The 14,632-nt window shown below is 45.2% G+C and overlaps 1 protein-coding gene across 1 annotated transcript in view; it reads left to right on the top strand.

The window, feature by feature from the left end:
* Nucleotides 1–14,632, top strand: part of LOC123515756 (uncharacterized protein C12orf56-like) — a 41,978-nt gene that overhangs the window by 19,170 nt on the left and 8,176 nt on the right. The window contains 1 exon segment of the mRNA XM_045274612.1: nt 10,988–11,135. Within this exon segment, the coding sequence (XP_045130547.1) occupies nt 10,988–11,135 (148 nt within the window).

Below are 14,632 nucleotides of genomic sequence, written 5' to 3'. Positions count from 1 at the left end.
ATTTATCCCCGTTTTAAGTCCACAGACCGTATTCTCAGTTTTTTTGCGTCATGTCTCAGGGATTTTCTAACTGTATTGGAAGGGATTTTGGGATTTGCAGGGATATTTTTATGATTATAGTGACAGCATCGTCAGTGAGAGAAACCTGACTTATCATCTCTGGCATTCGAAAGTGTGTCCAGTGAGAGAGCACAGCGTTTAAAAATACTAATCATTTTTCATTTTATTTTTTTCTTACCAATAACGTAAACCTTTTAAGATAGCTTGGCCAGCCTACCTCAAGAAATCCACTATATTATGTACCTTGTTTTTTGTTTTACTTCCGAAGAATAACTTAGATACACTTGAAAGTATAGAAACCCATACAGTATACGAGCATTTTCATTCATTTTCGTTTATCAAGTACCCTTTTTGTACACACATCTCCACTAGCACAAATTTCTTTTACTATCTTTCGGTCAGTAACTTGTTGCATATACGTACAACTATACGAATACGAGAGCACCATTCCACCAGCCATGAAGCATAAACAACGCATGAAACATCTCGCTCACGCACGTCCAGCTAAGCCTTGAGGAGCAGGAAGTCTGGCAGTCGCGGACAGCCTCCAGATGTCTTGATGAATCAGTAAACGTGACCTTCAGACGACTGCGGTCCACCAAAGAAATTTAATACAGAGTCACATTCAAGAAGGCATCTTTTAAGGAACAGAGAAGAATAGCATTGAAAAAACAGATGATATGAGAGAGAGAGAGAGAGAGAGAGAGAGAGAGAGAGAGATTTTCAGTTCATCACAACTATTATCTCTGCTGCCATTGAAACTACTGATAAGTCTGATACTACTTTTACTACTACTACTACTGCTACTACCACTACCACTTCTACCACCACCACCACCACTTCTACCACAACTCTCACTACAACCACTTCCACTACCACTACTGCTACCACTACCATTACTACTGTTACTGCTACAACTATACCACCACCACCACCGCCTCTAACAAAAAATAACATCCTCCATCCTCCGGTAATGAATGTTAAGGTTAAATCTGCATTATAAATACCCATTCCATGACCGACTCAATTTTTTACTCAGGCTGGAGAGGCGGGTGTTTTTTTCATGGCGACTTGGTGAGGTTTACGTCACACCAACCACCACCACCTTCGATCTGTTCCTCCAAGGTCGTCTATTCCTTCCCCACCTTTTCCCTCTAGTCACCCCGTCACCTGCCCCTTCGTCCTAAAACCTGTAGAGTAATGACGTCCGTGCTAGCGTGTGTTACCGTGAAAAATAGAGGAATATAGTAAATAAATAAAGGTTTAAGTTGAGAACTACAAGAATTTGCATGATGTTGATATTGATGCTTTGGTAGAATGATGGCGTCCGTGTTGAAAAATAGTGTATAGTAAAAGAAATTAACCCTTCGGCACCGGGACGTATTTTCATCTATAGTTTTAAGTATGATTAGACGATTGTATTGACATTATGAAGGGTCTATGGAGGTCAGAGGTTTAATGGCCAGAGTCTTCACTATTTCAATCCCCACGTGAGTTTGTGAAGCTGTATAAAATCATCAAATAGTAACCAGGGTGAGTACGGAAATGTGTAATGGTACTGAAGGGGTTAAGGGTTTTGAGGAAGGAACGAGAGAATTTTTGGTGCTATTAGTCTCGGTGCGTTTGTAGAGTAACGGCGTCTGTGCTGGAGCGTGTCATGCCGAGGATTATAATTATGTAGTGATTAAGTAATGATGTGAGGCAAGGACGAGAGAAATATTGGTGTTTCTGATATTGATACATTGTCTTCTTTTTCTTCTTTTTCTTTTTTTTCATCTTCTTCTTCTTCTTCTTCTTCTTTTCTTCTTCTGCTATCTTCTTTTTCTTCTTCTTCTTCTTTTTTTCCTGCTTCTCTTGTTTCTTCTTCTTCTTCTTCTTCTTCTTCTTCTTCTTCTTCTTCTTCTTCTTCTTCTTCTTCTTCTTCTTCTTCTTCTTCTTCTTCTTCTTCTTCTTCTTCTTCTTCTTCTTCTTCTTCTTCTTCTTCTTCTTCTTCTTCTTCTTCTTCTTCTTCTTCTTCTTCTTCTTCTTCTTCTTCTTCTTCTTCTTCTTCTTCTTCTTCTTCTTCTTCTTCTTCTTCTTCTTCTTCTTCTTCTTCTTCTTCTTCTTCTTCTTCTTCTTCTTCTTCTTCTTCTTCTTCTTCTTCTTCTTCTTCTTCTTCTTCTTCTTCTTCTTCTTCTTCTTCTTCTTCTTCTTCTTCTTCTTCTTCTTCTTCTTCTTCTTCTTCTTCTCCTCCTCCTCCTCCTCCTCCTCCTCCTCCTCCTCCTCCTCCTCCTCCTCCTCCTCCTCCTCCTCCTCCTCCTCCTTCCTCCTCCTTTTTTCTTTTTCTATCTTCCTCCAGTGCAGCGAATGGTAACAAAGCAGGACCACGGCAGTCAAAGTGTTAAAATGCATTACCAGAGAGCGTGCGCATAATTGTATTGCAAGAGTAACACTGAAGGCTGCAGGTGCAAAGGTATAAATTGATTGATAAAAAGAATAGTGACTGCCATGCAAACTTCCTCCATCCTTCTCACACTAATCTCCTCTGAAACACCTATGTAAGCACCTCCACTACTCTCCAAAGGTTTAAGTTTGAGGTACGCGGGTTTTCCAAGATGTGTGTAAGGTTTCAGTGACATATTAACAAGATTTCTATGTTTTTAAAAGAAGAAATACCCTTGAGAACCCAGTTAGTCATCTCTGTCGCCTTTGAAAAAAGTCGTGGCTGTATAGTTGAAGTTACGTGAGTTGTTTTAAGGATGCTTTTACGGTTCTATTGACATATCAACAAGCTGTCTACATTATTAATCCCTTCAGTACTGGGATACGTTTTTACCTTAAGATTTATATACGATTAGACCATTTTATTGATATTAGGAAGGGTCTATGGAGGTCATACGATTAATGGCCACAGTCTTCACTATCTTAATCCCTTACATGAGTTTTTGAACATATATAAAGTCACCACATAGTAAGCAGAATCAATATGGAAACCTGTCATGGCACTGAAGGGGCTAAAAGAAGAAATATCCTTGAGTACCCGGCTGAACATCCCTGTGACCATTGAAAACAGTCACGGTGAGAGAGGAAAGTGTCTCTGAATACGAGTCTCCCCAACACGGATTAGATGCGTGCCATTGTGTCGTGGCGAGATGACTGCTTGGCACGGTCCAGTCCACGCCAGCCTTCCTCAGGGGCGACCACTTTTGATTACCGCATTGCTCTTCTCTCTCTCTCTCTCTCTCTCTCTCTCTCTCTCTCTCTCTCTCTCTCTCTCTCTCTCTCTCTCTCTCTCTTTGTTTTCTACGAGTATCAGTCATTTTTTGCCTCTAAAGATTATCGCAAATCTTAAGTAATCTGTGGAGCTTATTTGATAATGGATACGAAGAAGTGAAGGGAAAACCACTCGTCTGACTCCCCTGCCAGCCTTAATATATCACAAAACATGGCAACGTAAGAGTCTGGCCCCGAAAATATACCCGGATATTAGTAATTAAGGTAAAAGGAATGAACCCCTCGCCTCCTCTTACCTGCCACCGTTCTTAAACCTTTCCTGGCCTCCCAACCCTTACCTGTGCTCGTAATCATGTCCTGCTCAATGAGTCACAGGTACCCTCGAGCCACACACGCCCCTGGACCTGTAGGCATATCGAGGACATTAGAGCGTGATTGATTCAGGAAGGTAATTCCAATGTAGCCCTGGAGACGCCTTTTGTAGCCCTAATTGATGGGTTCCTACAGCATCGAGTCCCTTCACTGCCACTACTTGATCTAGGTTATCGACGGCACCCAAGCCACACCCTGGGCCTACAAACACACACACACACACACACACACACACACACACACACACACACACACACACACACACACACACACACACACACACACACACACACACACACCTGTCCTTGTTTGTGTTTGCTTGGCTGTGTTTTATCTTGTACTCTACAGGATTTGGGTCAAGCTCATGTTGTGTTGTCTATGTATTCATTTTTAATCTGCTTAGTGTGTGTGTGTGTGTGTGTGTGTGTGTGTGTGTGTGTGTGTGTGTGTGTGTGTGTGTGTGTGTGTGTGTGTGTGTGTGTGTGTGTGTGTGTGTGTGTGTGTGTGTGTGAGCCCGTATGTTTATATTTTTGTACCCACGGCTGTCCTTTCCTGTGTGTGTGTGTATGTGTGTGTGTGTGTGTGTGTGTGTGTGTGTGTGTGTGTGTGTGTGTGTGTGTGTGTGTGTGTGTGTGTGTGTGTGTGTGTGTGTGTGTGTGTGTGTGTGTGTGTGTGTGTGTGTGTGTGTCCGAGGTAAGTACCCCACATTTAGTCTTTTACCTTACAGAAACAATCCATTTTATTCATAACTTTGTGCATTTCTTCCTTAGGTTGACATTAGCACATCTGATAGAGCTATGCGTATATGTGTATATGATCATTTAACTCAACAAACCACAGAAAAATAGGAAAAACAGCAACACTTTCCCGTATTTCCTCTTTGTTTCTCGGTACTTCCCCGAACAGGTGAGAGAAGTGGGTGTTGTCTGGCGCATTCATAATAGAGTGAGTGTTGTCGACTGGCACACTTCTTTGGATGGACCAGACCCACTTACTCAAAGCGTGACGCACCTGTTTGTATATGCCAGGTCATGACGTGAGGCGCATGTCACGTATATGCCACGGCAGGAAGCGAGGCGTGAAATAGAGCAGGCGAGGGATGAACTAGGCGAAGAAATGAGGAACAACCTGAAAAAAAATACGTGACAGGGTAATGTAAGAAGATGTAGAGCGATAAGATATGGAAATGTGAAGGCAGATAAAATAGATAAGGAGTAATTAGATGAAACAGGACGTGACAAGCTAAAGAAAGGGACGGAGAGTGATCAGGTGTGGAAGATTGTGAATAACAAGGGGGTAGGAAGGAAAGAAGGAGCGTTGTGGGTGAGAGAAAAGGGCTCTAGGGTACTCCGGCGGCACGCACCCTTCCTTCCCTGCCTCCCTCCCTCCCTTGCCTCGTTCTCGCTAGTGCGGCTCTCATCAATAACACCCTCAGCCTCGTCCACCGCCCGTAGTTTCACTTGCCGCTGTCACTGCCCAGAATAGCCACGTCCAGCACGCCTCGCCTACACACTCCTCCTCTATATAGCCACAGTCGTTACATAAACCAAATATTTCTCGTTTTCTTATCAAGTAGACATTATTATCTGAATCTGCGTCTGTTCCTCTAGACTTGTTGTGTTATGATCAAGTATTTTTATATTCAGTCTATACTTCCAATGCAGTTTCAGTATATTATGTGTCAAGTTATGCCTGTCTCTATTACTAGACATGCCTTCGTCTTTATATTTTTCCTTTCCATTACTTCCATTACAATTACAGTATATGTGTGTTAAGTTATTCCCGTCTGTATCAGTACATTTGCCTTTATCTTTGTATTTTTTTGCTTTCATTGCTTCCATTACACACAGAATATATGTCAAGTTACGCCCGTCTCCATCAGTACATTTGCCTTTGTCTTTATATATTTTGCTCCCATTACTTCCATCATGATTATAGTACATATATCTCAAATTACGCCCGTCTTTATCAGTACATTTGCCTTCATCTTTATATTTTTTCCCTCCCATGCCTCTCACCCCCCCACCTCCCCAGCCAAACCAGGGATAGATATTCGCATCAGTCCTCCACCACAGTCTGTCATGAGAAGTCACATCTAATGGACACTTGGCAGGCTGCGTGACCTTGACGTTCTGCTGTTCCTTTGTACCTTCTCTGCGGATAAGAGGCGGTTGTGGCGCTGTGTGGAGACAACCCATTAGCTTCTCCCGTGCCCCTTTCTTTCTTGTCAGAGTCGGCACGCCATCCTTTCTCCTCCGCCAGCCGCCCCAGCACCCCCTGTGATCGCACCGACGCATTAAAAAGTTGAGAAAAGATTTAAAAGGAAAACTCTTCAGATTGTGGTTTTTTATCTTCGTGTATGATTCCGCCGGTCACTTCCTGGAACCTCGTGACCACTACGATAGGTTCCTCGTGCGACCCTTTTCCTCGAACGAAATTATTCTTAATGGTTTGCTGTTTTATCCTCTTGATGCTTGAGGTTTTTAATGTGTGGCAGAATGAGAACTAAAAGCCTCTCTCTGCATCTCTCTCTCTCTCTCTCTCTCTCTCTCTCTCTCTCTCTCTCTCTCTCTCTCTCTCTCTCTCTCTCTCTCTCTCTCTCTCTCTCTCTCTCTCTCTCTCTCTCTCTCTCTCTCTCTCTCTCTCTCTCTCTCTCTCTCTCTCTCTCTCTCTCTCTCTCTCTCTCTCTCTCTCTCTCTCTCTCTCTCTCTCTCTCTCTCTCTCTCTCTCTCTCTCTCTCTCTCTCTCTCTCTCTCTCTCTCTCTCTCGTGTGTGTGTGTGTGTGTGTGTGTGTGTGTGTGTGTGTGTGTGTGTGTGTGTGTGTGTGTGTGTGTGTGTGTGTTTGTTTAGTTCTTCTTGACCATGATAGCTGTGATGCCATAAAGCAACGAAGCAGGAAGAAGTACTAAATACCATTACTTACACACTCATGCACCAAGCTGGCCTCCCTTCTCTTCCTTTCTCCTTCCCTCTTCCTCTCCCCACCAAGCGCTCCGGCAATTACCTCAGCGGTGACTTTGACCTTCCTTCACCTTGTACATATCGATCTGAGGAGAGATAGTCTTCCGTGGCCTACCTCGTAAAATATTCTCGTAACACCTGCCTCGGCTATGGGAATAACACGACTCACCTTTTTCTAAGTGTCATCTTGTATTTTTTGACGGCTGAGTGTGTGTGTGTGTGTGTGTGTGTGTGTGTGTGTGTGTGTGTGTGTGTGTGTGTGTGTGTGTGTGTGTGTGTGTGTGTGTGTGTGTGTGTGTGTGTGTGTGTGTGTGTGTGTGTGTGTGTGTGTGTGTGTGTGTGTGATGGACAGCGTTGTTTCCTTCTCATACTTACGCGTTTTCTTCCCTCTTTTTTCTCCAATTAATTATTTACTTGTGAAAGAAGCAAAACCTTGACACCACTTCTTTCTCCTCTCCATATTTTAACTTTTTATAGATTTTTTTTTCTATTTATTTATGGAAGAAACAAAACATGACCACTTAATTTTCCTTCACTTGTTTTAACTGTATTCACATCTCATAACCCTTTCCAAACCTCATTTCTTCTTTATCACATTAAAAGCATCCTATCTCACCTCTTTAAGTCACAGAGCTTTCCATTACGAGCCTATTCTTCCTCTTTCACCCGTCACCCTTTCTTACCCTTCAATCTCAACTTCTGACCTTTTCTCCCCAGCGTTAATGAGCCCTAGTCATGCGCTGTCCGCCTCTGGTACACCACGGCTATTCCGCCACCATGGGCTGATAACTGCGGTCTTCTGTTATAGTGTTCACCTTCCTTTTTATCCTCATCATTCACACACACACACACACACACACACACACACACACACACACACACACGAAATATACAAATGAGAAAGTAAATCAAATAATATAGAAAAAATATAGTAAAATAGACAAATATAAGAATAGACACCACTTAAATGAATAAACTATAAAATATTCAGCATTTTTGTAGGATCTGCATTTACGCTTCTTCTTTTTTTCTTACCACGGAAAGCTACACCCAATCTTGCATACACACAAAACGATGACAAAAGAGGTACAAACCAGTAAGTCATTCCCTAGTGGTCTGAGCTCACTGCACCACACTACCGTACACTAACCATGTCAAAAAAACAGCTGCAGTGTGAAAAAAAAGACTATATATCGCTGTAATCTATAGTGTGTGAGAAAGACGGTCTGAAATTTTAAATGCATGCTGGTATGGTAATGTGCTTTGCGTGTAGTAGTACTGGGAGACGCAGTGTGGATGGAGTCTTCATGGAGATCACCACACAAAGGAAATTTCATGCTCCCCACACCCCACCCACCCCGCCTTCTCGGCCCGGCTCCCTTCCCCACACACCTCATCAATGAAAGATACGCGACATTCCCTACTTCATGGTCAAGTTCGAGGACAGGAAAGGTCAGAGTACCGCCTGTAACCCATACCTACCTAGCACCCCCTCTCTCTCTCTCTCTCTCTCTCTCTCTCTCTCTCTCTCTCTCTCTCTCTCTCTCTCTCTCTCTCTCTCTCTCTCTCTCTCTCTCTCTCTCTCTCTCTCTCTCTCTCTCTCTCTCTCTCTCTCTCTCTCTCTCTCTCTCTCTCTCTCTCTCTCTCTCTCTCTCTCTCTCTCTCTCTCTCTCTCTCTCTCTCTCTCTCTCTCTCTCTCTCTCTCTCTCTCTCTCTCTCTCTCTCGCAACAATACCGCTACACGCTCTCATGGTCTCTGAAGGTTCTCACATCCAGCAGGAATTAATCATGCTACGCTTCTCCACCTGAATCTGGCGACCTTTCATGGAGTCCCCGCTCATCCGTGTTCGTCTGCGCTTGCCAGTAAACAAAGACTTTAGTTTTGTCAGTAGATAATTGCCTGCAAAAAAGAAGAGAAGGGATATCAAATGAATGGTCCGTGAACTTTAGTCGTAAATCGTTTATAAAATGAAGCCACAACAAAGCGAGCTGTCCGCCAGTCTGAATGGATGTTGCTAATTGAAAATCCAAACTTGATCATTCTTTATTCACGGAAACCTTGAGGAGTGGCTGGAGGAGGATCTTGAGTTTGGTTAGGAGTACATGTATGGTGGCGGTGACTTTTCTTCCTCGTCCTTGGCTTCCTAAACTCTGCAACGCAATACCACATTCCTCATCTTCGTCAGGTGGGAAAGACGGTCATTTTCCTACACGCGGCGTAAAGATATTGTTTCGTCCCCTCTGACACTACGACACGGCTGGACTGCTGTTTATTTCCGCTAATCTGATGTTCATGGGGCTCCTTTCTTTGTTTCATCTTGTTCTTCTTCTTCGTCTTGTGTCTTGCTGTCTATCATGTGGAAAGAGACCTGTCTAAGAAGGGCAGTAACTGAGATAGATACAGAGAGAGAGAGAGAGATAGATAGTTAGACATACAGATAGACAGACAAACAAACACGCACACAGAGACCCGTCATAATTACCGTCACTCTTTAACACTAAATACTAAATGATTTCGATCAATGTTTTCAGTTTAGCCTCGGCTTTCTTAATACTCATGTCTAGAAAGTGAAGAATGCGTTATGATGAAAACTTATTCGTACATATAACAAGTTGAAAGGGGGGAAGAACATAAGGAGGGAAGAGTACAGGCAGATTGACAAACTAAACTAGAGGATACTGAAATCAACATTATCCATCCCGTAGAGTTTAAATACTGCCTCTGCTTCGCTACAATACAAACTTGATCACGTGTGTACGAATGTGGTTGTGTCTTTGTCTCTCAGCTTCTTTTGTTGATACTACTGCTTCTACTTATTCATTTACCCCCTCTATTTATTTTGCGCATCAGTATATTGAAGGATCACGCAAACACGCACCTTTGTCTTTTACGTAACGGAATATTTCTTTGTGTTCATTTGGATTTGTTTTCTTGTTTATTTAAGTATGTATATTTCTATTTTTGTTATTCATATGTACGAGAAACAAATGCGTAAACACACACACACACACACACACACACACACACACACACACACACACACACACACACACACACACAAACACACACACACACACTTCCTTTTTACGCACCTAAACCAGAGAGGCATTGTTCATTTAACCATCACAGTTTTCACCCCATAAATCAATACCCGCCAAACTCACTCACACTCATCGCCTGACACGGAGACCATTATTAGCAAGGGAGTGGTCAGTTCATGAAGGAAGAGGAAGACTGCGTACACTCCACAACTTAACCACGCCCTCACCCCCACCCCCGTCCACCTCCCCCTCCCCTGCCCCGTCCAGCCCCCAAGGTGACACGCTACTCCACATGTCAACAAACAACACTGATCCTATAGCAACGAAGCCACGCCCGGACACCCCACACTACTTTAGCTTCTGCCTTTCAAATGTCACTGTCTCTTGCAAGTGCTTCGATCTTTTTCTAGCCTTTCTTTTAACTGATATATTAAAGTATGCTGACTTTCTTTATGTACGGCACTGTATGCTCTCGTTGTTCAGTCAGTCAGTGAGTCAGCCAAAGGTAACTGTGAGTAATGTACCAGACGAATGGAGCCACAGCAAAATAACACAGTAGCTAATAAACCTGCCCACTGTGCTTGCCTGTTATGAAGTGTACCCTCACGCACGACACTCCCACACTTCCCTTGTACTTCCTTGATACCGCTTGCTGCATCTCGTCTCAAAATAGACTCAGGAAAGGCAAAACAGAAAAAAGTCATATCGTTATAAAATACACGAGACACTCACAACATCGATCTTTTTTTTTTTCTTCTCCTTTTCGACTGGCACCCAAAATTGCTTGCGTGGTTTAAAAGGACACTGCATCAAGTTTGGCGGCCTTGCATTATGTAACGTGTACAGAGCGGTGGAGTGCGATGGAAATATATGAAACCTGGCGACGGAGTAATGAGAGGGAGGGAAGTAATGGGTACTTGCGTATAAAGAACAAGTGGCACTCTGATTATGAACTGTTTCTTGGTGTTATTCAGTGACTGTTCCCTGTTCATACGCTTTAAATCACGTGTGTGTGTGTGTGTGTGTGTGTGTGTGTGTGTGTGTGTGTGTGTGTGTGTGTGTTCTCGTGCGAGTATGTGTGCGTGCATGTGTGCGGTACTAAATACGCATTGATTTCAGAGGTCTTTTTTTCTTACTGTGTATGAAATTTAAAAAAAAAAAAAACATGAATACAAAAAGAAATTCAGAAACGAGAAAGAAAAGTGTACGGGTTTATTTTCATAAACAGATACTGCGCCATCATAGCTACAATGCTCCTCCTCCTCCTCCTCCTCCTCCTCCTCCTCCTCTATTCCTACGACATAGAAACTTGCTTAGACATGCCCTCCCTCTTCTTCAGGCTGTACGAGGCGGTGATCGTTCGCTCCGGCAACTCACTGTCGTACAAGCAGGCGGTGGTGACTGGTCAGGATGTGTACCTGACGGAGACGCCGCCGCGCACCCTCACCCACCTGCTGCACGCCTCGCATATCACGGACGTCAGCCTGGTGAGTGTGAGCTGAAAACTGTATACGTATTGTTTCTCCTTATGCAAGAGAGGATTTGACAAGGAGAAACTAAAGGGGAGCAAATTAATAGGTTGATCGATGAATATATTGGTTAATGAATAAATATACAAAAAGACGAAGGGACGCAAAGAAGAAGTATGATGAAATCTGTCCTTATTTAACCTCGTATTGGGCAGCCTTGGTACTAAAGCCACAAGAATATTAAAAGATTATGGTTTCTTTTGTGAAATATGTGTTTGCCTTTTTTATTTTATGCGTGAAGTGTACCAGTCACCTAGTTGTTGTTGTTGCTGTTGTTGTTGTTGTTGTTGTTGTTGTTGTTGTTGTTGTTGTTGTTGTTGTTGTTGCTGTTGTTGTTGTTGTCTTTGTCTCTTTTGCGAGGCCGTTATAGCTTTATTATAATCAATGAACTACTTTTGTAATCTCTCTCTCTCTCTCTCTCTCTCTCTCTCTCTCTCTCTCTCTCTCTCTCTCTTTTTTTTTTTTTTTTTAAACAAAACTTAATACAAAGGAACATGTACCCAAAGGCGCACTGTCGTGTGCTACCTATTCTAAGGGTACTACAATCTATTTCTCTACAATATTTACAGGACTTAAAAATAGATAATATACAAGATGGTCAGCATGTAAATGGAGCACTATTCGTTTCACTTCACTAGCACTATTCACGCACTGCACTACACTGAGTGTCACGTCACAAAGAGTGTCAGAGGAGTTGGCAGTGTCTGTCTCCACTTATGTGCCATCAGTTTGACACTGTGTGTTCATCTCCTGGACGTGAGGCACCGCGGCCGTGAACAAGTTCCACATCCTGGAGACGCGTCCTGCGAAGGTGCGTTGATGCTGACACCCGTGGGATCGCGGCACCTCTACGGCGTCACCACCATTGAGCACCGTTCTCGTGCTCCGTGCGGTGACTCTTAGAGGATGACGCAGCCCTGCCAGATGTGGCACTCTTTGCACCTGTGCCTTATGGAACACTACGATCGCCGCCACGTCTCTGCGGTGTTCCAGTGAATCAAGGGGACGCTCAGGCTCTGGGTGAGGTGGTAGTGCAGCATCTACTAGCCGTATGGCGCGGCGTTGGATGCTGTCCAGTCTCCTTCTGTGTGTGGCGGCACAGGACATCCAGGAGAGAGCTGCGTATTCAAGGTGGGGCCGCACCTGTGCCTTGTACAGCAGCAGTCTCCCTTCCTGTCGAGGAAACTGGCGATCCTTCTGAGAGCGGAGATCCTGTGAGAGGCTTTCTTGGCAATGGTTTTGACATGCCTGTCAAACCTCAGCCCTCGATCCACCTCCACTCCAAGTATCTTGACGTCATCTTGGAGTGGGAGAGCAGCAGCGCCAAAGACAACTTTCCTGCCATTGCTGCCATGGCGGCTGGGGACCGAGAGACAACCATTGCTTGTGTCTTCTCCGGCGCGAATGTCACTTGCCAGCGAGCACCCCACTCCTTTATCACTCGTAGCTGCTGATTGATGGCCTCAGCAGCCCGCCCACTGTCCTGGCGTGGATAGGTATAGGAGAGGGTGCAGTCATCAGCATAGGCCATGACTCCTGGCAGTAGCTGGAGAAGATCATCCACGTAGATATTCCACAGGAGTGGGCCAAGAATTGAACCCTGTGGCACTGATGCCTCCACAGGCAGGGACTCAGATGTTTGCCCGTTGACAACCACCTTGAGGCTTCTGTCCTGCAGGTAATTTCCCAAGAGTCGTAGCAAGCCACCCTGGATGCCTTTAGCACGAAGCTTTTCTAGTAATCCGTTGTGCCATACTTTATCAAAAGCTCCTGCTATGTCCAAAGCAACCACTATAGTGTCCTTGCCGTCGTCGAGGGCGTCCTGCCAATGCCTGGTGAGAAGCATCATTAGGTCGGAGGTTGACCTTCCAGGTCTGAACCCAAACTGTTGGTCTGAGAGGAGGGCATTGTCCTTGAGATGGCTACACACCACCTCTGCCACGACCCTCTCAAACACTTTACCCACCACTGACAACAGGGATATGGGTCTGTAGTTTTTGGGTCCGTCCTGGAGCTTTTTGTGTGCAGGAACTACTCGAGCCTCCTTCCACACTGAAGGCCAGACGTTTTCCCGTACACAAGTTGTGAAGACTTGGGTGAGAGGGGCAGCCAGTTCCTGGGAGCATCGCTTCAGCAGGTGCGGGCTGATGTCATCAGGGCCGGTGGCTTTCTGTGTGTCCAGCCCCGCAATAATCGCTTCACCTGCTGATGCGTCACCTCCACCATGGTGACAGTCTTCTCACATTGCTGGACCAGCTGAGGCGGTGGCTGCTGTGGATTCCCGACCTTCATTTTTCCAGCAAACAAGGAAGCCAGCAACTGTGCCCTCTCCTTACTGCTGGTGGCGACAGTACCGTCCTGCTTGCTGAGGGAGGGATGGATTCTTGGTGGCCAGTTCCTTGTTTGTCCTTAACAAGAGACCACCAAGTTTTGTTTCCTACGCCAGTGCCACACAGTTTCCGGCGCAGGCTTTCCTCCCACTTTTTTAAGGCCCACTTGCTGGTTACCACCATCCTCCTGCATGCAGCCCTGTGCAGGTCCTTGTTGCGCCGAGTCGGGTTCCTCTTGTAGCGGAGCCAGGCAGCATACTTTGCCTCGGCAGCAACACGGCAACGGTAGCCAAACCATGGCTGATCCGTCGATCTGGTGGTGTATTCCCTGTGTGGGACGTGGCGTCTCTGGAGGGCGAGAAGGTGAGAGGTGAGTGCAAGTGCTTCACTCTCTGCTCCTCCCTGTAGCAAAGTGGCCCATGGGGTGTGGGTCAGGTCGCGGCGCAGGGAAGCCCAGTCTGCTTTGTTCCACAGCCAGATGGTGCGGGTGGTGGCCTCGTCCTGAGCCACGCCCACTTCCAGCTGTGTCAGTACAGCGTGATGGTCAGAGCTGCCCACGAGCCCCAGCTGATGACACTGAAGCTTGTCTTCCTGGTAGTCTGAGATGACAGGGTCTAATGTCCCTCCTCGTTCATGTGTGGGGAAGGTGACATGATCTGTCAGACCCTGCACCTCCAGGAGATTCTCGTAGGCGTCTCTTTCCAGGTGGTGATTGAGATCCCCCACAATCAGCACGTGGCTGCAGCTGTGTGCCATCATCAGGTTGTCTAAGGTCTCAGTCAGGTACAAGAGTGAGTCAGGCCCTTGTCGCGGGGGGCGATACAGGGCACACAGCAGGAGGGCTGAGCGGTCTGCCAGCATTACTCGGAAGTACATCATCTCCATCATTGGAGATGATTGGAAGTACATCATCTCTCTCTCTCTCTCTCTCTCTCTCTCTCTCTCTCTCTCTCTCTCTCTCTCTCTCTTTCCCTTTATGTAATTATTCATCAATTTGTCTTACATTATTAATCACATTTTGGGAAGTCTTAAATCGTTATAAATTACCTTTGTCAATATTGTGGCCAGCAGCCTTGGGTCTCCCGCCACGTGGCCTTGGCTGTTAATGATTCACCTGACAAACAT

The sequence above is a fragment of the Portunus trituberculatus genome, chromosome 39, assembly GCF_017591435.1.
Source record: "Portunus trituberculatus isolate SZX2019 chromosome 39, ASM1759143v1, whole genome shotgun sequence".
NCBI lineage: Eukaryota > Metazoa > Arthropoda > Malacostraca > Decapoda > Portunidae > Portunus > Portunus trituberculatus.
Note: the sequence above shows the minus strand (reverse complement) of the source record. Positions and strands in the feature narration are given on the sequence as shown.